We start from the raw sequence: 27,721 nt of genomic DNA, 5'->3' as shown, positions 1-27,721 counted from the left end.
ACAGTAACAATGCAAAGGAATAATCTCACAAGACTTGCAAGACTCAGATTTTAACGTTCATCTCCGTACAAATAGTTGGGTACCAAGTATACAGTGTTATAGTATCAAACTAGCAACTGAGAGCAATTTGGGAAATCAGAACCACATCAATCTGACTTTTATCCTATTTTAAGGTTAAAATAATCCTAGGTGGATTCTATATCTTTTTCTTGTTCTGTTCTTTTCTGTGCATTTCCGTTGAACCAAATGGGTAGATCTCTTCAAAGTATATCTAAAGTTTGGTAAATTTGAATTTTTGTTTTACATTGACAAAGAAGTTTGTTGCTTTTTTATTGAGTGAAGCACTGTCGAGGAACTGTTTTTGAGCAAAGAAAGTTTACAATTAATGTAATACTGGGAGGTTAGGATCTGAAAAAAACATAGAATTAATTATGGACATGAAGGGTGTGTGATTAATTTAGTGAAGTCGTAAAAAATAATAATATTGTGGTGCATGTTGGGTCGGGTAACAGAGGTTCTGAAAATAAGGGCAAATTGGTGGTGTGGTGGAAGAGTGGCGCCCAAAAGAGAAGGATTTCTCTTTCCTACGCAGCGGTCACGTGCGGTCTGAGGTATTCCCATCGTGCTTTTCGCTTGGTCTCTGCAACACCACCCCACACTCCTCACTCTCTGCTCGCTCGCTGCCTCCACTGAACCACCACCACATCACAAAACAAAACAAATACATTAAATAAATAAAAAAAAACAATTTTTTTTTCACTGTGTGACACTATCACACTCATTGCATTTCCTTGCCTAAACGAAACCTCAAATCTCAATCAAAGCCTGAATCAACACCCCTCCAACTTTGCTAAATAGGTTCGTACAAAAAACTTGCAGTGGCAGGCTTTCTCTCAGCCGTCTTTACTATTTATAATTAATACCCTTTACCATTATTATTACCTTACACACCACACCATGCATTCTCAATTCTCACCCTCTTCTCTTCTCTTCTCCTCAGATTCTTCTTCTTTTTCAAAATTTTTTTTTCTTTCTCTTTCTCTTTCTCTTTCTCCCACTCGTGCCCTCTCTGTCCACTCCAATAATGACTCTCTTTCTACCTTCATTATCACTCTTTTCAGTTACTGCTTTTTTTCCTTTCGAAATTCAATTCAACTCAAACCCCTTAACACAAGTTTGGATTTTGGGTTAATTATTAGTTTATTAGTATTTTTCTGGGTTCTGGGTGTTTCTTAATTATCCCTTGTCAGAGACCCTATTTACTGCCCCTGCCACAGTCTTTTCGTATGGTATTCACACCTAACCTCATTTGCCGCTTCTTCTTTGTCACTTACCATTACTGTTACTTGTGCCCCCTTCCTTAGTGCATCAACAAGGACTTCTGCTATTACTGCCTGCTACTCCTGCCATTTCTTGTTCTGTCCATTTCACCTTCTCTCTCCCTCTCTCTCCTCTCTCTCACTCTCTCTCCCTCTCTTCCATGGCCACCACTCCCACCCTGCGTTCTTCTTCCGTCCCCTCTCTGCCACCTCCCTCCCCCAAATCCCCGCCGGAGTACCCAGATTTGTATGGGAAGCGCCGTGAGACAGCCAGGGTTCACATGCTCGAGAGGGAAATCACTTTTCTCGAGGTGGGTTTTTCAGTTTTTGCTTCCTTTCAAAATTTCAGTCCCCTCTCTTACACCCTTCTTCTCTAACTTCACTCTTCAGTTTTTGAGAATGTCAAATGGGGGGAGTGTAATGTAATGTGACATGTCTTTCGCAACGATCCGTGGTGACAAATTGGCATGGCATTTCTGTGATTGCTTTGAGCATGAAACAGAGTAATTAATGTGATGATCTCTGCCAGGGTTCGGGAACTGGTTTTAGTTAGGTTATCTGTGAATGTGACTTTTTCTTTAAAAGAATGAGAGAAGGTTTTGAATCTTTTCACAAATTCATTGCCTCTTTCAGTGATGTTCTGCCTTCGAGGTTTTCTAACGGTTTGATCAATAATTTTCCTCCTTTACTGTGGCTAATGTGAGGTGTAGCTAACCTTACCAATTTACACAAAAATGCTGTTTTGGCTAGTGGAATCTTTTGGCTGTGGATGCTGATTGATTGTTGGGAAACAATAATGAAAGATGAAATGGGTGGTTTCAAAGCATTTTTGTGTAATTATTTGTCCCCCTTCCCCTCTCAGTGGTTAGATGTGGTGTTAGAATAGTATTAGCAACTTGTAACATTATGACACCATGAGTGTACAGTCAAACCTGCCAACTTCGGTTGATTTTGTGCAGTTTCTTTATGGCATCTTTTGGTGATAAAAATCAATTTACTGACAAAAATCTTGCATCTAGCAGGAAGAATTGAAATCTGTTGAGGGCCTTCAACCAGCTTCAAGATGCTGCAAAGAGTATGTTTGCTTGTGGAGTTGCTTGAATGTCATTTAGATTATGAAACTTGAGAAATTTCTCAGGATGATGTTTCAATTATCATAGCTGATTGAATGCCACAATATTGCAGGGTTGCTGATTATGTGATGGCAAACGCAGATCCTCTGTTACCAACGTAAGAACTGCCCTCATCATTTTCATCATTTGTTACTGTTTCAAAGAGATCATAATTCTTATATGCCTTCTTTTCTTTCTAGCAGAACCAAGAAGAACAGCCGGTCATGCCGCTTCTGGAAGTGGCTCTGGTACCACTTTTTGATGCCGTTACTTTATGTGGATAACAACCTTATCAGTAGAAGTGTTTGGTTTCAGTGCAAATAGATTAAAAACAAGTTTTATACAAATATAATGATTATATCAAGTACAATACTAGCTGCCTTTTTATACTAATTGATTAGTAGGACTTTTGCATTTCTTGATATCTATCTGATGCAATACTGTTTAGTTTGTTTTCCCACAACTTCCATTATTTGTTGTAAGGAATGAATGACCAGAAAGACGTTAAACATCAGTCTCAAGCACCCTTTCTGAAGACTGATTTAGTTTTAACGAACACACTTGTGTTGTTCCTAATTTTTAGGATTATGTCATGTTATTTTGTATTCTCTCTATTCTCTGCATCAAACAAAACTCGTATGAATGTAGCTGAATTATGCATTCTGCTAACTGAGCTGAGATAAACCGAAGTTGCCATCAGAAAATGATTGATGGTTGATAAGCTGGTTAAATTTCATTTATCGAAGCAGCACAGCCTTTCATAGTAAGCCTACTTGATAAGTAATCATGATTCATGAATAACACAAGTAACCTGTTTATGTGCAGTGGCATGCCCTGTTTTAACCTCTCTTGGATCTGCTGCTGCTGTTGCTGCTGTGAAGGATTATCTTTACCACTAAAATTGCCACGCTGCTGTTGTGACTGCAAACCATGCAGTTGCAGTTGCAGTTGTCTTCCATCCATCAAATGCTGCTCCTTACCAAAGTGGAGCTGTTGCTGCTCTTGCCCCAAATCATATTTCTGTAAAGAGAGCTGTGGTTTTGGAAATTGTTGTACTCTCCCACGTAGTTGCAATTTTGGGTGTCCAACTTGTCCATCTTGCCCCTCTTGCTGCAGTTGCAAATGCACCTGCACATGCTCTTGCCCAAGCTGTCCGAAGGTAAGCTCATGTTGCTGTTGTACAAAGTCATGTTGGAGACCATGTTGTTTATGTTGCTAGTATATTCTTTCCAAAAGGAAAAAAAAAATCTGAAGCTTTTGTTATCAAAATTGCATTCATAATAGCTAGAGTATAAATTTTGGAAATATAAAGGGTTATAAATGTTGTAAGTTAGATTATGCACTATATGGATACTCCAAGCAAATGTAGTAGCTCCGTTTGTAATCGTGGGTCAGATAAGTTCGACCCTTTGCTGTTGTCAATCTCCAATGTTGCGCGAGTGAAATGAAAGACCCAAATAGTAGAAAATGTCTATCGATTACGATTGCATGCTTTGATCAGCTTAATCAATGTTTGTTCCATTGTTTTAAATGCAGAAAATTGTTATAATATTAATCTCTCAGTTTTAATGAACCTTGATGACTAAGCTAAAGGTAGTTGAGCTCTTATTCCATGGTGTAACGCCCTGTAAGCCTCCTGAAAACACGATAAGGATAAAGCGTTTTATCTCCGAAAACAGAAAAGAAAAAGTGTTTTCTTTTTTGTCTTATTGATTTTTTTCCTCCAAGTTTCAATCCCTGTGGTCCTACCAGAAAGTTGATGATCGACTAAATAATCAAATGGCACGGCAGGAAAATAAGTGATTGCTGTGAACTACCTTTTTCTGCATAACTGACAGAGGACACAGGACACAGGAAATGTCTTTTCATTTGGTACACCGATTAGTAGCCATTCATGGCCGAGATCGTTTGGAATAAGACCCTTCGAAATAACTAGTAATTAGTAATTCAGAGGAAGCGTTAACTTTGAAATGACCGTGTGTAGTATGTACTGCGGTAGAACATGCCACCACCTTTAACTGCAGGCCTGTACCAAACAGGAAGAAAAAAAAAAAATGCATCAATTGCACATGGGTGCTCAGGAGCGCAAAATTGTCCGTGATCTGTTTCCATATTTGTGAAATCGTTCATCAGATCCCGGGATCAGTGAAAAACTCAAAATATGGCCTCTGTCTTTTTTACTTTACCTCTGTTTCAGTTTCAATGCTTCCAATTACTAAAGCTTTGGTAAAAACATATAAACACTTAAGTAGGGAATTTACAACAAGTGATGAGGTGGTTAACGACTGTGTTGTTGCCATAGCTTGTAGAATAGGTTATTACAACAAGTTGTGCAGTCAGGAGTGATGAGTGATGATGGCAACAGCAATGTGCCTAAAGACTGGTAAAGTCATGCATGCAGCTTCTTTGCTTTAAACTCTACACCCTATGGCCTACTGCTGTTGGGCTATAGATGATGATAATAATAACAGTGAACAGTCACAATAAAACCTCAAAAATATGTCCATGTGAAAGCAACCGGGCTCCTAACTTGGTGTTCTTCATTGCTCCACATGATGCTACCAAATGCAGAAGCAGCCGAATCATTAACACTCCTATTCGACACAAAACTCACCGTGTACGTTTGTCGTTCCCCTACTTCTGTGAACGAAACCCTGTTAGGATTCACCGTTATCTCCACGGAGGACGGCGCGCTAACGGCCACGTCATACACAGATGGCGCCTCCCCCACGTTGGTCAACGTGCGCGTGTACCGTACAACCTTATTGGTTCCGAAAACAACCGAGAAAGATGGATAATTAAGGTCACCCGGGTCGGCAAATTTTGTGGAACAATTGGCGTCAGGATGCTTAACCACGAGTCTGAGATGGTCGAGGGAGTAGTTGAGGGAGCACAAAAACGCAATGTAGTCCTGTGTGGAGGCATCATAAACAAGGCCAGGAGATAGGGCCTTTTGTGGGTTCACATGACCGGCCCCATAGGCCCATGGCGTGGAGAGGGCTTCTTCTCCCGTTGCATCACGCAGAGGAGACTCTGTGTTGTCGTGGGTATAAGCCGTTGTCATGAGTGCAGATTTTATGGCACTTGGACTCCAATCTGGATGCGCTGCTTTCAACAGCGCAGCCAACCCACTTATGTGAGGACAAGACATGGAAGTACCGGACATGATGTTGAACCGCGTTTTGCGAGTGTCTTCGGACCCAGATGGCCCAACAGCACCGGACCAACCTGCTAAGATGTTCACTCCAGGCCCAATAACATCCGGTTTTAGTATCTGGGCCGTCACACCATTGGGCCCGCGAGAGCTAAAAGCCGCCACTACAGGAGACGGCCTCACGTTCAACACGGTCCCACCGAAGCTCAGAACAGCGGTTGGATTAGGATCCATCGACGCATACTCTCTGATCTCATCACCCTCGTTTTCCCCCACTGCCACGGCGGCCACAAGGTGACTGTCCGCCACCAGTCCCTCGCCGCTCATCGCTGTGTTCGCGAGTATCATCCCCACCCCGCCCGCGTCGCGCACAACTGTGCCCTTCTCTACGCGCGCGTTAAGCCCCCTGTCACAAACCACCACCTTCCCGCGCACTGTCTCCGGGTCCAGTGAGCCAGGCATGCAAATGCTGCTCGAAGAGTTCGACCGGTCGCTGAAATAAACCAAACCAACCGGTTCGTCTCCCATACCTTCACCACTGTATAGCGAAACGCCGGCAAAGCGTTTCCCGTTCCCGAGAGTAGCGTACGCCGGGAAATCACGGTCCAGTGTGCCGGCTCCGACGGTCATGATCCAAGGAGCAACATTAGCAACAGAACCGCTTCGAGGTCCAGTATTCCCTGCGGAACAAGAAACGAATATTCCTCTCTCCACTGCCGCAAAGGCTCCAATAGCGATGGCATCGAAGTAGTAAGGAACGGAGGAGGAGCCGCCAAGGGAGAGAGAGAGGACATCCACTCCGTCCTGGATTGCCTGATCCATTCCGGCGAGAATGTCGGAGGCGAAACAGCCGTCAGTCCAGCAGACTTTGTAGGCCGCCACGCGCGCCTGCGGCGCCATCCCGCGTGCGGTGCCGGTGGCATAACCAAGCAGCGTGGCGTTGGAGACAACGGAGCCTGCTGCCGTAGAGGCTGTGTGCGTGCCGTGGCCGTCACCGTCACGGGGCGAAGCAAGGTCTCTCGGCTTTCTGGACTTAGCAGAAGCCATTTGGTAGCCCTTGGAGAAACTGCGAGCGCCGATAAGTTTGTTGTTACAAAGAGAAGGGTCGAAGTCAGGTGCGGAGTCGCAGGTACCCCGCCAGCGCGTGGGGATTTGGGGCATTTGGGAATCATCAAAGCTTTGGGATTCTGGCCAGACGCCAGTGTCAAGGACCCCAATAACGACGTTGTGTGATGCCTGGTGGAGGTCCTCCCAAAACCCAGAATGGGCCTGGAGGCCCAGGAACTCAGGGGTGCGTGTAGTGTGTAGCTTGTAGAGCGTGTCTTCATATACACCCAAAACCGAATCAGAAGTTCGGAGCGCGTGGAGTTGTTGAGGGTCGAGCGTGGCAGCAAAGCCGTTGTAAACAGAGGTGTAGGCATAAAGGAGAGAGTGTGGAGAAGAAGAGAGCATGGAAGTGTACCAGTCAAAGTGCGTGGGGTGCACGCTAGGATCGTGGCGCTCTTTCATGTGTACTATGTAACTCTTTCTGGCACTCACCGGCGTGAGTTGGAGGCCGAGGAGAAGAGGTAGAAGAAGAGACAGAGAGAAGAAAGCCGAGAATGATTCCATCACTTGCTGTTCCTTTTGCTTAATCACACCATTAGAGTGCAATGTCTCTTCTGAGTTTTCTTTTATAACCAAACATTTCATCATTTCTTCTGTTTAAAAATCCCGGGCTTTTCAGTTTTCCCAACGGTTTTGCCCCTTCCACCATCATCAAATCAAATTCTCTTTTTTTATTAACCATTCCTCTTTGCTTTGGCTTAATTTACACATCACAAGTTTATTCACTGCACTATGACACTTAGTTTTTTTATCATTTTGAATTATTATTTCTATTTTTTATTTTAACACATACCATAATCAATATATGTCTAATATATTTTAGGTAAAGAAAAATTCTTGATTTTTTTTTCATACTAATTTGTTTAAAAGATCTTTTAAACTATACACAAGTTAAATTTAATTTAATAAAATTTGTGAGAATATTGGTAGAAAAGGATCTTGTTACCAGCCATGTCATTCACTAATTTTGGACTATATGAGTTGAGTTTGTGAAGGATGTAGATTTGGAGAAGATATTCTTGTCTTCATCAAACCACAAATATGCATGTATATATATATATATATATATGTGAGGACATGAATTTAACAGCTGTAAACACGTCACTCTTCGCAACTTTTCAATATTTGCTGTCCAAGAGGGTGTTTTATTTTACTTTAAATAAATTAGCTAAGTTAAATTATGTAAGTAAGTCTTAATCTAATTTTTATTAATGGCTTTTGGGTTAGAATGGAATCATCAACAACAACAACAAAATATTTAAGGTTCAATACTCGTACACTTTTATATATTAATGAAATTTTTTTAGTTTTATTCAATACAAAACTTTGTAACTCGCAAGATTCTCTACTAGAGATGGCAAATAAACCCGTGCCCGTGGGTATCACCCGAACCCGTCCCCGTTTTGACGGGGAATCCCCGCTTTGACTGGGTATGGGTATGGGTATGGGTAATACCCGAAATTTTCAACTGGGGATGGGGATATATATATACCCGCCCAAATACCCGTCCCCGCTTAAATTACTAAACTATTTATAATTTATTAAATAATCTAAAAAATATATATAAATAAATAATATATTTACACATAAAATATAATATAATATAATATAATATAATATAATATAGTATATATACATATAAATAAAATATACTTATATATATATATATATTTACACATATACATGTAATATAATATAATATAATATACATATAATATATATACATAATAATATAATATAATATATATAATATATACGTATAAAACAAATTAATCATTTAACTAGTGAGATCTTTTATAAACAAATTTATAACATTACAAATTTATAAAAATTTAAAAGAAATATATATATATATATATATATATATATATATATATATATATATATATATATATATAAAAACATAAAATATCTACGCATATACATATAATATATATACATAATAATATAATATATATTATTATATTTATATTATTATATAATATAATATAATATATACTTAAAATAAATATATATCTATAAAAATATATATATATATATATATATATATATATATATATATATATATATATATAAACATAAGATATTCACACATATAATATATATACATAGTAATAATAATATAATATATAATATAATATAATATAATATAATATATATATATATATATATATATATATATATATATATATATAACATATTTCTCATTCTTTTTGTTTTTTGTTATATAACATATTGGCAATTGCTTCAGTTTTAGATCCAAGGTACAAGATAGACATGTTAGAATATTATTTTTATAAATTGTATGGTAATGATTTTGATCTGAAACTTAGTAGGATTCGTCAAATGTGCTATGATTTGGTTTTGGAATATCAATCAAAAAAGAATGAAACTTCTTCTTATAGAGCTACATCATTGGAGTTGGGAAAGGATGTTGATAAAAGGATGCGAATGAATTTTTAGAGTTTATGGCAAAAAAGAAAAAATCTAGAACTACAGTTATGAAAACAAAGTTGGATTATTACTTGGAAGAAGATAATTTGCCGGTTACACAAGAATTTGATATCCTATCATGGTGGAAAACAAATGGGTTAAAGTTTCCAACCCTTCAAGCAATTGCAAGGGATGTTTTAGCTATTCCAATAACAACTGTAGCTTCTGAATCTGCTTTTAGTACTGGTGGTCAGATATTAACTTCTCACCGTAGTCGACTTCATCATATTACTATAGAGGCTTTGATGTGTACAAGAAGTTGGATATGGAACTCAAACCATCTAGGTAAGTTACTCAAATTTATTAATATTTTTTGTTAGTATTTTTTGTGGATTCTCATCTAATATTCTACATTTGGTGTTTGTAGGTGTTAAAAAATTAAAAGGAAAAGATGTTCTCATGAGTGAAAATGAATCTGATGAAGAAGGTACATTATATTCTAGTAATTAAAATTTTCAATTTCAATTATTATATCATATCTAATTTTTTATTTTTTTTCTATGTGTAGGTGGATCGAATGCAAATGAAACCACTGATCATTTGTAAAATTAATAAATATTTTGGTTATTATAAAATTTTAGTAATGTGTAATTTTTTAGCTTTTATATAATTATTTGAATTTTATTTAGTTGTTATTTGATACTTTAATTTGAGATTTATACTATTATAATATTTTTCTTAATATTTGACATCATGAAAATCAAAAAGAGTATATTATTTTAATATTGAATATTTTGATAGTATCATGATTCCGTTGGTGTGATTTTTAAATTTTTTTATAAAAAATATTTAATTGATATATGGAACAATAAAAAAATGGGTATGGGTATGGGTATAAGAAAATACCCGTTACCCGGTGGGGATGGGGATGGGTCAAAAGTTGTATACCCGTTGGGTTTGGGGATGGGGATAGGGATGAATTTTTATTATGGGGATGGGGATGGGATCATGATACCCGTACCCGCCCCGCCCCGTTGCCATCCCTATTCTCTACACTTCATTTCAGTATGTCATGGTACAAATCCCCATAATAGAATGTGAGTGGTAATGAGTTATTTCAGAATTATAGAACTATACTGTGTGGGAATGAATTTCAATGAAGGAATCTTGGGTATGTAGAGGTTGAATAAAATGTTTATTTTCTTTTTCATTTGTCTTTAAATGTATAATTTGACGTTTCATTCCAAAGTGAAGAGTAATATTTAATAAGAGAATCCCATGTTTTTGTGCAGATAATGTAGTATTTTCTCTCCCTTCTTCTTGTCCTATCCATTCACGGACTTGGTAAGCAAAAGCAGCAAGATAACAAAGAAACAATTATAAAATCGAAGGCAAACAAAAAGTAGCAACACGACAAGGATGATCGATGATGTGTGTGCATACTTTATTAATTTTCTCCAATAACAAGTTTCCTTGTTAGACAGTGAACATCCCACTCATGTGCTCAACAGTGTACTGGTGCTGGATTCAAGCTGAATATTCTTTTCACAAATATTCATGACAAAAGAAACAAGAAGATAAAAAATCTTTTTTTTTTTGGAGTTTAACATTGAATTGTGTACTTTAGTTTTTGGAAAAAGTGAGACATCAACGATCTTCCCAAAGTTATATGTATACGTTTTCAACGTACTAATGTTTTGGGATTTTTAAATGAAGAGTATAAGTAGAGAAAACAAGGAAGAAGGATAAAATGTATAAAAAAAACAAATTTTAATTTCATGTTCAAGTTAATAAAATAAAATCATATTTAACAATTGTAGACTCAATAATTGTAGATGAGTTATAATGTATTTTTTCTCTATGTATGAAATGTCATAGTTGTTACATGGTTACATGGATGATATATGATGTTGGATTTCCGTATAACTATGTAAGTTGGATCCTTTATGGAAAAAAAAATGTAAATTATTACATTACTTCTCTTGAAATTTCAAGTAGGGATGATAATATGGTAAAGCAAATAAAGGTGTGACTGTCTCATTTTTAAAGTAAAAATACTTTATTCTTTACTTACTCATTAAATATTAAATTTGTGTCTTATCCTCGTGCTCACTGTTAATGACTATGTTCGTATTTATACTTATTTTTTTTATGTTGTTTCAATTACTAATTAAATAATTTTTTTACAAAATAAAATAAAAATCATATCAAATAAAATATGATATTATCAAAAATTCAATATCAAAAATAATCAAGTGTATGTCAAAAAGCTATTTGACTTAATAAAATAATGTATAATCAATACAATACTAATGAGATCTGATTCCAAACATATAAGACATTGACATCAATCTCAACCTAATGTGGGACTTATATAGTGCTCTACTTTCTCATTTTTATCCAATGTGAGACTTATACTAACACTTGGATCTTGACTAATATTTTAAGAGGAGCCAAAATAAAACAATTAAAATTTATATATTTAATTATCGTTACTAAGACAAAGATAATGAATACATAATTTAGGATAACTATAAATATATAAAGAAATAATAATTATTGTCATTTGTTCTTTCATATTCTTGAACTCATCAATAATTGGACCAGAACTAAAATTTTCAGCTCTTTCTTTTCCAATGTAAATAAACAAATTATCAGTAAAAAAATCACCTTCCATATTTGTTCAGCAATCTTGTTTTGATAATCTTCATTACAAAAAAAATATATAATTGGACAATTAAGTCAGTGGTATCATGGTTCAGATGAAAAGGTTGAATTTTTCTTATTTTCATCTTCACACAGTTTTCCTTTTTATCATTTTTAAAATATGAATTTGTTCTTTTATTCTTCACCAATATATATTTTTTAAGTTAAAGACTAAAGAAAAATTTGTCATAAATTGAAATGTAAATACTAAAATAAAAATTCATGATAATCAAGCTACAATTAAAAATCGATTATGAAAAAACAGGTAGTACAATATTTTTTCTTATATATTCGTAAAAATGAATATACAAAAAGTATGTTAGATAAAAAGTAATTTTAATTATTAAATTAATATTTTACTATTATGTAAGACAAAAAAAGTATTTTTTTTCAAGAATGGAAGAGAACATATAAGAAATAAGAGTAGAGACAACGATTATTTTTCTCTTTGAAAAAAATTAGTAAAAGTAAAATATGAGAACAATATGTGAAAAACTCAGGAAACAAATAAAAAATATCTTAATAAATTTTTTTATTTTTTATTATATTTGATTTCAAAATTTTTTATCAATTAATATTTAATATTATGATTTATAAATCAAATTAAAAAAGATTAAATTTAATTTTCTTTGATTCTTGATACACATAATTTAAAAAAGTTTAAATATTATACATAATTTAAAAAGTTTAAATACTATACATAATTTAAAAAGTTTCAAATTTTTTAATTACATAAATTATAAAAGAAATCAAACAACCACGAGTATCTTTTTTGTAGTGCCGTTCACCTTAACGGGACATGTTTACCTGGAATCCTTACGAGAAAAACTTTCGATACAGTAACCTGCACTCGTCTAAGCCGATTTTAATCATCGACTTTGATACCAAGTACGAGCTAACAATAATGAAATATTCTTTTGCAAACATAATAAAATTAACTACCAAAAAGAATGCAGAACATAAATTTGTTAGATTACCTGGTAAAAAAAGTGTTGTATTAATTTAAAATAAGAATATGTATAAAAACGGGGATATATATATATATATATATATATACTATTTTTGTCTCTATATTCATTTTAAAATTTATTGACCATTCCCTAATAATTTTGAGAATGACTTATACTGCAAATTCTTAAAAAGAACTATCATGCAAATACGAAACAGACAGTCTTAAAGTTGACAATTGTCTTGATAATAGTATATGCTATATATTATGATAATAAACTGGCCATCCAATTATTGAATATGGACTTGACCTATCTGGGCATCGGACTAAATGGATAAAGATAAAATAAATTTATTTTTATTTAAGTAATAATTTTTAAAGGTTATTCTAACTTAAATCATAAATCACGTGGATAGACTTGTATATATAATAATATTTTTTTATTAAAATAATAATTTATTACAAACTTAATTGTTTTGATAATATTTTCATATTTAATTAACTATAATATCATTCAAAATTGAACTTCAGCTATAACTATTTCCATGGACTTTAACAAAAGTTCAAGCTCAAGGAATAACATGCATGTAACTAAAAGGTTTGTGAGAACAAAAGAAATGAAACAATCAAGCTCAGAGCTAAGAAACGAGAAGGAAGGAAGCAATGCATGTGAAGGAAAACAAGGATTAACAGGTTTTTATTTTCAGTTAAATTAATAATTTTGAGTCTGAATTCCACAGTTTACATTTCAATTTAAATTATATCATATTGAGTAATGTATATGAAGATACTATTTATATGAGGTGATATATGAGAGACCCAAAAGATTGTGAATGGAACAAAATAAGAGGGTGTTTCATGGACTGAGGGAGTGTAGAAGTACCAATCACAAAGTTTTGGTGTATATGCATGAGTTGTTGCTGTTGGCTGCTTCTGCTTCTGCTTCAACTTCCACATGCACATGCATTTCCAGTTATTTTCTTTTCATCCACATCTCACTTTAAGAACACAACTATGTCAGAAAGAGAAAACATCACCACCACGTAAATAATTAATGTTCTTTTTTTTTTTTTGTCATTTGTTATATAAGCACAGACCTAATATCAAATCTCTAACAAGACGCAGGATTATGCCAATTTTGTCATTCTGTGTTGCCATGTTGGTATTCATGTTTCTATTCACGTGTACTGTGACCAGCTCTATATACTTTACACAAATGCATAGTCTGTATTTACATGTTTAATAAAGATGATGTGATAACAGTTTAAAATGCAAGTATATCATTAATATCCCCTTTCAATGTTTTGTCCCTTTGCTTCTGCAAACATAACATATCATTGCCATCCTTTTGTCTGACACATAGTCACGGGTCAGTATAAATTAACCAAAGTGGTAATAGTATTCCATGATCTAACAAAACTATTCTAACCATGTGTTTCGATTTAAATATGAATTTCGGGGAGTAGATTTTAGGAAAAAAAAGAGAGGTGAAATTAAAGTTGTTTAGATGAAAGGAAAGATAATGAAAAATGAATAGAAATTAGAGAAAAGATGTGAAAGTGAAGGAGTGATGTGTTTTAGCATAGGTCCATGTTTTAAATCCATTTACTTCTGGCTCATAGGATTAGTTTTATGTGTATATATGTTAGAGCTCTTGTAACATTTTATACATAATATATCATTCCCTTCTTTCTATATTTCTTTGTTTTCTACATGGTATCAGAGCGTTGGATTTTTACAAGAGCATTAATTTTTTTTTAAATTGTGAGAAAATCAGACCAACATTTCATAAGATAGAAGATAGATCCAAGTAAAACGAGTAAAATCATCAATGAAAGAGACATAATATCTAAAACCTCCTTTGGTAGATACAGGAGAAGGTCCCACACATCAGAATGCACAAGATCGAAAGGAGCAAGAGAAGAAGAAATACTTTTATTAAAAGGTAAAACGAAAAAATTTGCCAGTTTACAATCACTACAATAAGAAATATCATGATTGTCCAAACCCATGACTCTTGTAGACACCAAAAACTTTAAACGAGATGCAGAAACATGACCCAAACGAGAATGCCACAAATAAAAAGATGAGGAAGAAGAAGACAAACGAAACGAAGATAAATTCACACTAGAGGCTACAACTATTGATTCCTTGAACTGATTCAAGACATAGAGTTCACATTGCCTACGACCTATCTCAATCACCTTCTGATATGTGCGATCATGTACATAGCATTCAAATGGAGAGAAACACACATTAAATCTAGAATCACAAAGTATGTAGTAAACATCAGATAAAGACAAAGGAGATGGTGTGACAATGGTACCAATACCAAATAAGGGAATTAAATCATCGTTAGCAGTTGCAATTGACATGGATAAGTTAAGTGATAACAAAACAAAAGAAGGCAAATGATGTGGCATATGATTTGGCACATGAGTTAATGATCCATTTGTCAGAGGATATATTTGGTGATGATGTACCTGGAGATTGCGAGGCTATGTTGGCCTGTGGTTGGGAAGTAAGTTTAATTTCCTCTGCTAGTAATAAGTGATCTCATACGTCCTTTGCAGTAATATAATGTGTCAATTGAGCGTCAATCGAGTGTGTGACAAAATTATTGACTTAAGTGATAATTTTACGGTTGTCAACTTCTCATACCTTTAAAGCAGTAGCATAATCATCACCTTTGGTGTCAATCAATTTTGCCTTAGCACCTGAAATATAATCCCACATGGACTTTCCACGAAGAAAGATTTTCAAAACATAACTCCAGTTGGAATAATTTTTATCATCCAATTGCACACTAATAGACTAAAGAGAATCATCTTTACAAGTCGCCATAACAAATTGAATACAAAACAAAAGTGTGAACTACACAACGTAAGCAACAAACAAAACAAAATACAAAGCCAATATTAGAGAATTGCAAATACCTTAAAATGGCATAAAGAACATGGTGCAAAACCTCCAAAAATGCCTCAAAGCAAACAACAAAATTGCAATCAAGTGAAACCTGATAAATTGTGAAAAATGCTTAGGACTTATGGCCTAGGAAAAAGGAACTACTGTAAGAATCCCTTCTCAATCATAAAATTTGCGAAAGACGTATAGGGCTTAAGGCTTAGGACTTAGGAAAGAGGAACGATTGCAAGAATCTATTCTCAATCATAAAATCTGAGAAAGAGGCTTAGGGCATATGGCTTAGAAAAAAGGAGCTTACGACTTAGGAAAAAGGAACTACTGCAATCATACATTCTCAATCATAGATCGTTTAGGACTCTTGATACCATGTATCTTTAAAAACTGTATTATCCCATCGTTTTGCTATGAAAGATTTGGGTGTACTGCGTTACATTTTGTGTATTGAGGTTGCTTCTTCTCCTAAAGGTTATCTTTTGTCTCAATCCAAGTATATTGCTAATCTATTTGAGCGTGCTCGGCTTACTAACAACAAGATTATTGATACTCCTCTTAATACAAGTGTCCGATATTCCCCATCTGATGATATTCCTTTGGCTGATTCTACTTTATATCATGGAAGAATAAAAAACAAGATGTTACATCTTGATCGTCTACAGAAATTGAGTGTCGCACTATGACTTTAATAAAATTATATGATTATAATTTTGTCTTTGATAAAAAATAATTTAAAATAAAATTTAATTAACATAAATTATATTAAAATAAATGTGAGTTATTATTGAAAAAGGATGGAATTATTATAAATACGTAGGTGGATGACTAATTTAAATAAAATAAAGTAAATGATTTGAATTGATAAAACTATTGTTATTATTATTGTATTATTTTTAATATGAAAAACAAATAAAATACCAAAATATAAGGATAATAAATTTAAGCTAGATTCTCATTAATAATTTTTTAAGTTAATAAATTTATTAAAAGTGTTTAGTAAATTAACTGATAAACAAGTTAAGAAATAAAAAATATATAGTTATATAAATAAATTTTATAATTTATAAATAAAATATATTGTTAGGTCATTGTAATTTTAAAATTTTTAAAATAATTATTTTTTCCTTGAACTTTTTAGCATTTCTGTTTAATTTTTAAACAATTGTTTATATATATTTTTTGTTTGGATAGATATGTCATTTTATTTAAATGAGTTGGTTTAATAAATATTGAGTATATTTAATTTTTTATTTTTTTCATAAATTTAATTTTTAATTTTTTAATTTAAATTACTCTTGCATAATTTGTTTTTTCTTTTCATTCTTTTCCATGTATAATTTTGATATATACTTTGAATTTTTATAATGTTAACTCTTTCTTTATTTGATTCATAAAAAATAAAAAATAATTTAACAAATACTAAAAATAATACAATCATTAATTCTCTATATAAGATGGAATTAAATAACAATGCTTAAAGGGAAAATAAAGATAAGAAGAAAGTATAGTCAAATAATTTAATGGGTTGTAACGAAAGATAAAAAAGTACAAGCTATAGCAGCAGCTAAAAATGTATGAGTTAGAAATTTTTAAAATAAGTTATTTTAAAATACTTAACAAATATTTGTAAGTTGGTGAAACTCCAAAATTTAAGTCAATGTATAGGAATCATCATAGTTAATGCAATAATAAATGAGAGTAATAAAATTAGCAGTAAATACTTAGAGTTCTCCATTATCAGCCATGTTAAGTCAAGGTTTAGTTTTTTATTTTGTTGTAGTTTAAGATATTTATTATCATTCGATTAATTATGTAAATATTATTGTATTAATTGAAACATTCTCCTCTTGCTTGATACTTTTTTGTTTTACTTTGACAATACTAATTTACACTTTAGTTTGAGTTAGTAGGGAAGGTTAATTTAAATCTTATTGGTTTAGTTATTATTTAAGTATGATGATTAGTATAAATGCTAATTATTATTTAAAATAATATAATTTTCGTCATTAGAAATCATGATTTTATCAATTTTCATTTTTCTCACTTTGTGGTTTATGTCATAAAAGTTTATCTTTTTCTTTTTTAAAGTACAGGTGTAATTTTGTACATTTCTATTTCAAAATACTTATCTTTATCATTTAAATAAATTAAATTTTATATTATTAATTGTGAGACCCCAAAAAATTAATTTTTTCAAAAAATTCTTTTTTTTCTCTAAAAACTTTCCTTCCTCTTCTAAAATTTTGAATCAGCTCCCATCTTTTTTGAAGAATCAACGCTACTAGAGTAATCTACGCGAAGAATCTTATTAAAACCCTCAATCAATTTTTTTTAATGGTGAGTTCGAAAATTCTACCAATTTTTTAATAGCAATATGTTTTTCTTTACATGCAAGCTCATATTCAACTTCATGTCACCTCTTTCGTTTTTAATGAATCTCTATCTGTTTATGATCCTGAAATATTTTCCTTAATCGTTTATATGACCTCTGAATTTGTAGATAGTGATTATTTAGGTGAGGAGAGCAGAATTAGATAAACTTGATCAGGTAAGGGAAACTATTTTCATTATTTTATAATCCAATGTTTTATTTTTGAAAAGATATTAATTAATAGTATGACCGTTTTGATTGAATGTTACTGTAAAAAATGAGAACTTCTTAATAAAAGTATAAGTTCAATGCATAATATCTGTTGTGGTGATATTTTCCTTGGACTAGAGAAAGTTAAAAATTTGTGAGAGGAATTGATTTTTGGGTTTGTATTGTGAAGTTCCTGAGTGAGAGTGAAACTATCAGTGTTATTACATCATGAGATTGGTAGGAAAGTAGTGAAGGAAGAGTTAGATGAGTAGAAAATTTATTAATTGACTGTAATTTGTGATTGCATGACGAAGTGATATCTTTAGGTTTGGTTGTTTGAGTGTCTCTGATGTAGTAAGATGATTACTCTTATGACTTTATTATTATATGAAGAGTAAGGCTTAAAGAGAGCAGAAACATAGAAAATTTTGAATATAAAAATATGTGGAATTGAATTATTAAGGGATACGAAGTTTATTGAGGTATCTATTGTTGAGAAATTTATGAATTTATTTCGGCATTATTTGATTTGGGTTATAGTTATAATTTGTGATTTTGAAATTTTGTTTGATTGATGAGTTAATTAGGAACATAGATACATATGTTATTTTCTCTGGTAACTGATTACATGTGGGGTATGATCGATTAAAAACACGAGTTTTTCAAGAACTTTCTAGAATTTAAAGATTTTATGTTAGAGAAATCTATAATGATGCTTTCGTACCTTGATTTGAAATTATGATTGAGTTGTGTCCATCGATATATGTTTGTTTGAGAAATTTATGTTGTGATATAATAATTTAAATTAGTTATTTCCAAGGGGAATTACTAATCTAGGGATAGTCAAAGTGTATTGAAGAAAATTTTTTATATGGGACTATTTAGACTCTACTAGTATCAAACTCATACATAGAAGAAGATAACTAGGCGATGAGAGTCGAAGGAGGCTTCACCTGGTAGACGATATGATATGAAAGATGATCATACTCAGGGAGCTAGTGAGGTTAACCTGACTGCATGAGATACGTGAGCTTCATCTGATATAACAAGTTGTAGAAAAGAATGAGATGGTGGTAAGTATGACAGGTGCATAATATCACGAGTCCATTAAATACACTAGTTTTATGGGATCCCAAAATCTATATTTATTTTGTTGTTGATTCGCTTTGGAATGATGTTTGTTTGAGTCATTGGACTGAGCCATGTGGGCTGATACCGGGTATTGGAATTGATGAATGTGAACTAATTGCATTTTTTGACTGATTCATGTAATGAAATATATTGTTGAATGGATTATTGGAATTAAGTAATGGAGTTGTATAAATGAGAAAGAAAAAAAAGGAGACTAAGTTAAGGATTTATTTCTAACAAATGTTTGTTTTGATAATCTTTATTATAAGTTATTAATGTTTTCATATTAAGGTTATTCTTTTAAATGCATTATTTAAGTTTTTAAATTGGTCTTTAAAGGGAATACTAGTGAGTATTAGTATAGTAATATATGGAGAAATGACATAATTTCTATCAAATATACTTCGATATTATTCTAATTAGTTTAATATGTTACTATTTTTCGTATATTATTGCTCATCATTCTTTTTATGTATTAGCTTATCCTTGTTTGCACTTGTGCGTCTCTTGTTTTCTTTCTAATGCAATGATCATATATTTTTTATATATGGAAGCAGTGTTAGGAGCTGAGGGTGATAGTAGCACAAGAGCTGGAATAAAAAGCTAAAGGATTAGTATAGGAATATCTTAAATAATTTGTTTAACTAAAAAAAATTGTATTTAGTTCCTATTTTATGTTTTGAAGTACTTATGGGTTCATTTTAAATGTATTTTGAAACACAATATGGTCTAGTTTCAAGAACTGTAATATGAATAAGTTCATCTTCAATTATTAATATCACAAAGACCTTATGATTATTAAGTACTTAATGGTATATATATATATATATATATATATATATATATATATATTAGAAGAAATTTGGGTTATTCCATTAATTTTCAAAAGTAGACTAAATTAAATTTTAAATTCTTAAAATTTTCAAGTGAAACACATCATTTATTTATTTATAATTAAAATAGCTATTATTTTTTTTGATAATTTTCTTTAATTTCTTTCAATTATTGAAAAGTGTCAGATTTTGCTATTAATATAAATTAAGATTATAGTTATTGTGACTATCATGAAAAATTATTGGATAATGATGATGTTCTCCAATAACACTTCCATATTATTACCTAGAATGACCATCACCAATGTTGATATAAGTGGTTATGCTCTATAACTAATCTTCACGTCATCATCATCTAAAATAATCGAGGAACTATTATCATTATCATATAGGTAATAATGTCCGACGAGTTTTGTGTCATGACCTATAATAACTAGGTCACCATTGTCATTATCACTATTGATAGAAGTGATAATGATAATATATTAATATGTTCTCAATGAAAATAATAAACTTATCGTTTTACATTAACAACAATATTGTCTTATATTAATCACATTATTTCACATTTCTTATAAATTAAAAATAAATAAGTAATGACGAAACAAAATGTCAAAAGATATCGCTTAATTAATAAAAAAATTAAATAATATAAATTTAATTAAAAATTATCACTCAATAAAAAAAATAAGACAATCAAAAGTGACCAAATTTATCAAATTCTTAAATTCAATTAAGTCTAAAAAAATATTATAATAGTAGAACAATCATGACCATCAAAACAAAAGTACACTTTGGGTGCTTGAATATCAATGAAGCTGTGCGAATATAAAGGCTTGAATGTTCTTATAGCTACAGTTCTGACCTAACAACTGGTCGCTTTGGCCGAGTGGTTAAGGCGTGTGCCTGCTAAGTACATGGGGTTTCCCCGCGAGAGTTCGAATCTCTCAGGCGACGTCTCTTTTTTATTTTATTTTTAGGACTATTCTTTTAATACTAAAACACTCTTCTACAAATATTATTCCACAATACGATAAGTAAAAAATATTTTGTTTATCCCTTTTTAAGACTCCGATATACATTTTCATTACAATTTTATGTCACTTTCAAAATCAAACAGATCAGGGAATTCTGAGCATTTTATAAAATCAGAAAGTAACATTGGGCATTATTAATTTCAAATAATGATGACATATTTTGCGTGATAGTAAAATATGTAGATATTAAAGAATATATGTGAAGATAAAATACACAGGCTAAAACTATAATACTAAACTATATGAAAATAAAAAATTTGATGATAAAATAATAAATTTGTATAGGAATAATAAACAAAAGTAAATACTATGTTTTAATTAAACAAGTATAACAAAAATTGTTAAACAAGTATAGGATTATATTATAAGATGATTGTAGCAAATAATATAAGATGAGTTTTTTGATGTATTGATTAGACAAGTCTAGTCATACATATTAGACAAATAAACATATATTGATTAGAGTACTCTAGTAATATATATTTAGACAAGAATTTTTAAACATAAATTTGATGAATCTATTAATAAACATTAAACAAGTTTGTTCATTCACTAATTACATGAATTCTACAATACGTATTAAACTAGTCTATTCATACATTAATTACATGAGTATAGAAATATATATATATATATATATATATATATATATATATATATATATATATATATATATATATATATATATATAGTCTAACAATACACATTAAATGAGTTGATCCAGATACTAATTAGACTAGTATAACAAAAAAACATTAGATGAGTCATTACATACATTGATTAGACGATTCTAGAAATATAAATCAGACAAGTTTTTTCATACACCAATTAGACAAGTCTTATAACATACATTAGACGAGTTTTTTTATATATTGATTAAACGAGTATGTTCATATTAGTCGAGTCTATTTATTTACATTGGATGACTTGATCTATTATTTGATTAGACAAATCTTGTAATACACATTAGACAAGTGTTTTTATAAATTGATTAGACAAGTCTAACAATACACATTAGATGAATGTGTTCATATATTGATTAGACGAATCTAACAACACATGCTAAACGAGTTTGTCAATGCATTAATTAGACGAATCTAGCACTACACATTAAATTAGTCTATTTATTCATTAATTTGTATTTTTACGAAGTTTACTCTACATATTTCTATATGTTTAGAGGGTGTAATATATACATACTTTATCTTTTATATTTTTACATAGTCTATTATTTATATATTTACAAAAATATTGACTTTTCTAAATCTAGAAATCATTATTCACATTAATTTTATTTCAAAACTTAATTATAAACTTATATTATTGTTTCTTTTCCTGAACATCTAAATCTATTTGAATAATCACACAAACAAATATCAACCCATAGATAATAAGTTAAAACTAGTTTTCACTGCAATCTGATTTCTTCTTATGTCACTATTCAGAATCAAACAAATTCAATACTTCATGCTTCAATATCCTTACCTGTGAATAGATTGGGGAATAAACCACGATTTTATAAGATCAGGAAGTAACTTTGCGCATTATTGATTAAAATAATATTGATGACATATTTTACAATGAAGATAAAATATACAGTCAAAAACTAGAATACTAAACTATAAGAAAATAAAAATATATATAAATGAAAATAGTAAAATTTGTAAAATATAAAAAATTAAGCAGTGAAATTTATTAATAAAGAGAAAAATTACCTTTTGAAAAAAAAAATGACAACCTTAATAAAGTATCTAAAAATGGAATTACAGTAGATTAAACTTTTATTTTTTAATTAAAATAAAGTAATAAAATAATATTTTTTTACTTGAATAGAAAAGTTTATCAAAACTTTGTTAAAAACATTTTATTAATCTATCATAGTTCTAATAAAAAATATGTTCCTGGGGTTCCACTTTCATTACCAAAAATTAAATAAAGAAACTGATATATTATTAAGATTAGATCTTTTATAAAAAGAATTTGTTCCATTAGATAATTAAGTTTTACCGTCAATAAGACGTTTTGTATTGTATTAATATTCTACCATATTTTTATAAATAAATTTATTTGGTCCCATGATTTGATAGGGACTCATATAAAAGGACATAATTAGATAAATCATGATAGAACCCACACACAATTGGGGAAATCAAGAGACGTGTTGAATCCAGAGGTTCAAGCAGTGCCATATTTGGTTGAATATATCACAGTTTTCATTATTTTATTATATAATATTATATGACCTATTAATTACTGAAAAGAATTAGAAAACCAGTGCATAACAATGTCATTATAAAATTAGTTTTGGTAAATTGCATTAACACCACAATATATACTATGTTTATTGACTTACACGACATCACATAAAAGTAATCTATTCATTGTCTTAAAAAATTAATTTTAATTTAATTTTTAAAATCAATTTGTAAATTAAAATTTACATATATTTATAATGAATTCATCTTATTTTTTAACACATTTTAAAACAGTTAACAAATACGACACTCATTTTATCAAAGTTTCAAAGGTGAAGATTCAGTTAGTTGGCATCCATGAGTTACTTGAGGCAATTCTATAACAACCTTAATTTCTAACCTTTTGTTTGCTTTAATTAATAAACAAGCAACGTTAAATTAAATTTAACTTTAAATGCAACTGCATAAGAAAGGCAAACATAGTTCTTCTCATAAGCATGTTCATGTGTGTGCTGTTTTAGATAAGAAAATAATGAAAACCACATCGATGTTTAAGAATATGTCAGTAAAATACACATCTAATTTATTAAAAAAATTCAAAATAATAAAATATGAAATCATCATAAAATTATTGAAATAATATCAAAGTAATGAAACGCGGAATTAGTATTAATACAATAATAACCATGACAGTAAACAAAATACAAACTTAATATACCAGTAAATTATTGTACTTGTAATAGTTACAGCGGATCAAGGTCCTTACACCATCATTGGTAGCACTGTACCCTAATTTGGCTCTTCTTTCTTCTCAAATTGAAAAATGTATGGAACTTGATCCACCGAGTCCCGTGACTTTACTGCATAACCATTTTTTATTCTTACGTGTCCCACTATTCTTCAAACCACACACTGTAATAGTTCTCATTTTTCATATACCTAAAATGAAATAAAAGAAAACAAACAAAACTAAAGACAAAAAGATAACCCCAAGAACAAACCAGCACAGACCTAGCACTGGATTTTGGTGGCCACCGATATTACCACCACTCTCACTGCGTCGTGATCTTTGAGGTTCACGCCTTCGCGGTTTCATTGGCTTGTCTATACTTTTGTCGCGATTCATAATTTCCTCTGCACTAAGATACCTGAGGGTTATCAGAGAAGAAAAAAAAACAAGAGATGTCAGAAGAAATTTGGAGGATTTTATCTGCGTAACTTTCAATGAAAATTGTTGCAGATCTCAAGTTAGGGTTAGACTTAAATTCTAAGAAAAATCATTATTTGTGATCTCAGACACATAAGAACTAAGAGAGAAGTACAAAATAACATGGTGGTAAAGAGTTACCTATTAGCCTGTATATAATAGTTTCAGTGTTATGTGTAAGGTATTTCAAAGAATGAACCCAGCAAGTTCAAGGAAAAACACTCCTTAAACCCTTTTAATGCTTTACGTCATGTCTGGTTTCGTGGAGGATGAGGTTGAACTTCGTTTTGCTTTTGGTTGGATTCTTGGTTGATTCCGAAAACTTTTAGTGACTTCGATTGCAGTAGACTTAGTACGTGACTTGAGACCAATTTGACCGTCACTTAAGGATTGTTATTGTTTAATGAATCTTTATTATTTACTTGCATGTAATTAATCAGATATAAGTACCAAAATGTGGTCGCATTCCAATTTTTTTATGCATGTAAATGTGAAAACTGTATCTTATTGAAGTATACCAGAAAGAAAGACTGATATATCACACCACACCCTTACACTGATATGAACTATTTGTTTGGTTCACAAACGTTCACAAAAAAATCATAGAATTGGTGAAGGTGTTTTCATACACAGGCAATAAATTTCCTAATGCTTTATATTTAAGTTGTTCATATTATTAAAAAGAAAGTTCAATGATACTATCTTTTTTTATGTATGTTTCTCAAAGTCTTTACCATTATGCGAGGACTTTAGCTAACTTAATTTTGTAAAAGGAAAAATGATAAATTTTGTTTCTCCTCACTGCAACTGCTTTTTACTTCAAAGCTATATATTGAACTAAAACTTCACAAATAATTTTTATTGTCTTGAAATTTATTAAGTAAATTTGATTATAAATTTTTTATAGAAGTTTCAAACATACATTTATTTCAAAAATCTTAAAACTAAAATCAAATTTTGAAAAGTCTATATTTCAAAGTTAAGGGTATAAACTCTCGCCAACGTACAAAATCAACGTTTCTGCTTATAGTTGAATTTGATGTATATAAAAACAAAGTCTAAAAGGAAAATATCAATAATTTGAAAGACTGGGTTGTGACAAAGTGCATAATATTTATATTTATTGATTTTATTATAGTGTTACCGAGTAAAAAAGTACAACACTTTTTATATGAAGAATAACAAAATATTTATTATTATAAGGATTTTTTAGCTTTTAGACAATGAAAAACAGTATTAACATCTTTGTAAATAAATTTGATATGGACTAAGTAGTTAATACTAATAAATTATATATATGTTGAATGGTTTTTTCAAGAATACATTGAGTAAATTATTAAATAACAATCAAAATTTAGAAATAAAAAATAATTTCTCATTGATTAAGTTAGACATTATTTTACAAATTAAAAATTATTAATATCCAAGATAGTCTCTATTATTTATAAAAAATCATAATTAGTTTATGAATTGAAATCTAAATTATTCTTTAATATAAGTTACCTAGATTTTAATTACTTATTATTATTGATTCTAAATTAGTTTTTAATTTTTAATATTAATGATTTTTTTAGTGGTATCTAATTTCTTGTATGTTTAAAAAATTATTATGAATAGTTAAAATTAATTTTAAATTGAAGAAGTGTAGCTTTAGTTTAATAGATAGTGATATCAAATGTTACTATTCACTTTCCTTTTACAAAAGATCCATCAACATAATTACTTCAAAATCATTTTTATAGAATCAATTATGTGAACATTATCTTAAACACACTATACATCATTGACTTAGGGTTAGTAGATGGTGTCGGTGAATTTGTGGCCAGCCTGTCCATTTTCTTTCCTCATCAACAAATTACAACAACAACAGTGTATCACCACCACTCATGAATTTAGGTAACAAAATCTATTGATTTTGGTTTTATTATTAGTTATCTAGCTAGATAAGACACTAATAGAAATCGAAAATTGTAGTTAACTTCAATACTAACCACTCAAAATTTGTAATCTGTCACATCCTAATCAAATACACTAATAAAAACAACAAACATGTTTGTTTGATATAAAAAAATTTGATATTTAAACTTTACACTTAAATTCTTATAACCTATACTATATATGTAGATAATTAATCACTAACACGATAAGCTATTTGTGGTTCCCCCTCACCTTTGAAGACATGTCTGTTTTCTCACGAATCACAGTTTTATGTTAGCTTCTGCTTTTGGAAGTTTTGGTCAAACTAGTGTGCACAAATGCTGCAATTTCTGTCAACAAAACCCTTTGGTATGGGTCAACAAAAACGCGTCTCTTGCAAGTTGAAGCCACAGCTATTTATTTAAAGTTAATTTTTTAATTAAACCTTACAATTATGTTTTATTACATAAAACGAAATCTCTCACGTACGTCTAATGTGCCCAAGGGAATATAAATATAGGTATTCTCACCAGATCCCAAACTAACGCTTGACACTTCATTTGCAACCAGAACCTCATGGGTCATTCTCAAACCACATCACAAGACCCTATTAATCATGCTCCTAAGACTTTGTTAGGATCTTTCTTGGTTGTTTGTTGCCTCTTTCTTGTAGGATGTAAGCCAAAAGTTTGGTATCCTATCTTTAGTTAATGTGAAACTTCAAACACACCCCCAACAAGATGTCTAAGAAAGTTCTCTAGTAAAAACTTTAACCTGGTTCTGATACTATGTTAGAAATGAGTTTTTAAGTCTAATTCATCCCACAAAACAGGTTTGTAAAGTGAAATTTGCATCCACTTATATATTATAAAATTGACTTATCTCTAGTCGATATGAGATTTTTTTCTGACAATTCCGTTTAGTAATAAAGTATTATTCAAATAATAATAAATAAAATAACAATATCATGATTTTGGGATCGAAATGTAAAAGCTGTGAACATGTCGTGATTCTTTTCTTTGTCTCAAAAATATTTAGAAACATGCAGAGGGAAAAATACTTTATTAGTATGCATTTTTTGTATGAAACAAGCTAAAAGATAAATTATCAAATAAAGGAAA

The 27,721-nt window shown here is 30.9% G+C and overlaps 2 protein-coding genes and 1 non-coding gene across 4 annotated transcripts; 2 read left to right on the top strand and 1 right to left on the bottom strand.

Moving 5' to 3' along the window:
• Window positions 1–907: 907 nt before the first annotated feature.
• LOC114178799 (guanine nucleotide-binding protein subunit gamma 3) lies at window positions 908–4,394 on the top strand. Of its 2 annotated transcripts, none has more exons than XM_028064898.1 (5): window positions 908–1,630; window positions 2,342–2,394; window positions 2,505–2,549; window positions 2,632–2,679; window positions 3,257–4,394. In XM_028064898.1, the coding sequence occupies exons 1-5, from the start codon at window positions 1,481–1,483 to the stop codon at window positions 3,648–3,650; spliced, it is 690 nt and encodes a 229-aa protein (XP_027920699.1). In that variant the 5' UTR covers window positions 908–1,480; the 3' UTR covers window positions 3,651–4,394. The 2 variants fall into 2 exon arrangements, with proteins under 2 accessions (XP_027920699.1, XP_027920700.1); XM_028064899.1 differs by having other exon boundaries at window positions 914–1,630; window positions 2,635–2,679.
• Window positions 4,395–4,647: 253 nt separating this feature from the next.
• LOC114178798 (subtilisin-like protease SBT1.8) lies at window positions 4,648–7,354 on the bottom strand. Its single transcript, XM_028064897.1, has one exon. The coding sequence runs from the start codon at window positions 7,278–7,280 to the stop codon at window positions 4,923–4,925; it is 2,358 nt and encodes a 785-aa protein (XP_027920698.1). The 5' UTR covers window positions 7,281–7,354; the 3' UTR covers window positions 4,648–4,922.
• A 13,765-nt stretch (window positions 7,355–21,119) lies between these two features.
• On the top strand, window positions 21,120–21,201 carry TRNAS-GCU. The gene has a single exon. It is a non-coding gene; the product is annotated as a tRNA-Ser (tRNA).
• The last annotated feature ends 6,520 nt before the right edge of the window (window positions 21,202–27,721 follow it).

Source organism: Vigna unguiculata, chromosome 3, assembly GCF_004118075.2.
Source record: "Vigna unguiculata cultivar IT97K-499-35 chromosome 3, ASM411807v1, whole genome shotgun sequence".
In the NCBI taxonomy this organism is placed as follows: Eukaryota; Viridiplantae; Streptophyta; class Magnoliopsida; order Fabales; family Fabaceae; genus Vigna; species Vigna unguiculata.
The sequence above is the reverse complement of the archived record's forward strand: the minus strand, read 5'-3'. Positions and strand labels throughout refer to the sequence as shown.

Bases quoted from the DNA above. Each gene is read 5' to 3' on its own strand.
- LOC114178798 (XM_028064897.1), bottom strand. From the start codon at position 7,280: ATGATGAAATGTTTGGTTATAAAAGAAAACTCAGAAGAGACATTGCAC.
- LOC114178799 (XM_028064898.1), top strand. From the start codon at position 1,481: ATGGCCACCACTCCCACCCTGCGTTCTTCTTCCGTCCCCTCTCTGCCA. The intron at 2,395-2,504 runs GTATGTTTGCTT...ACAATATTGCAG, and splicing joins GCTTCAAGATGCTGCAAAGA to GGTTGCTGATTATGTGATGG. The intron at 2,550-2,631 runs GTAAGAACTGCC...TTTTCTTTCTAG, and splicing joins GCAGATCCTCTGTTACCAAC to CAGAACCAAGAAGAACAGCC.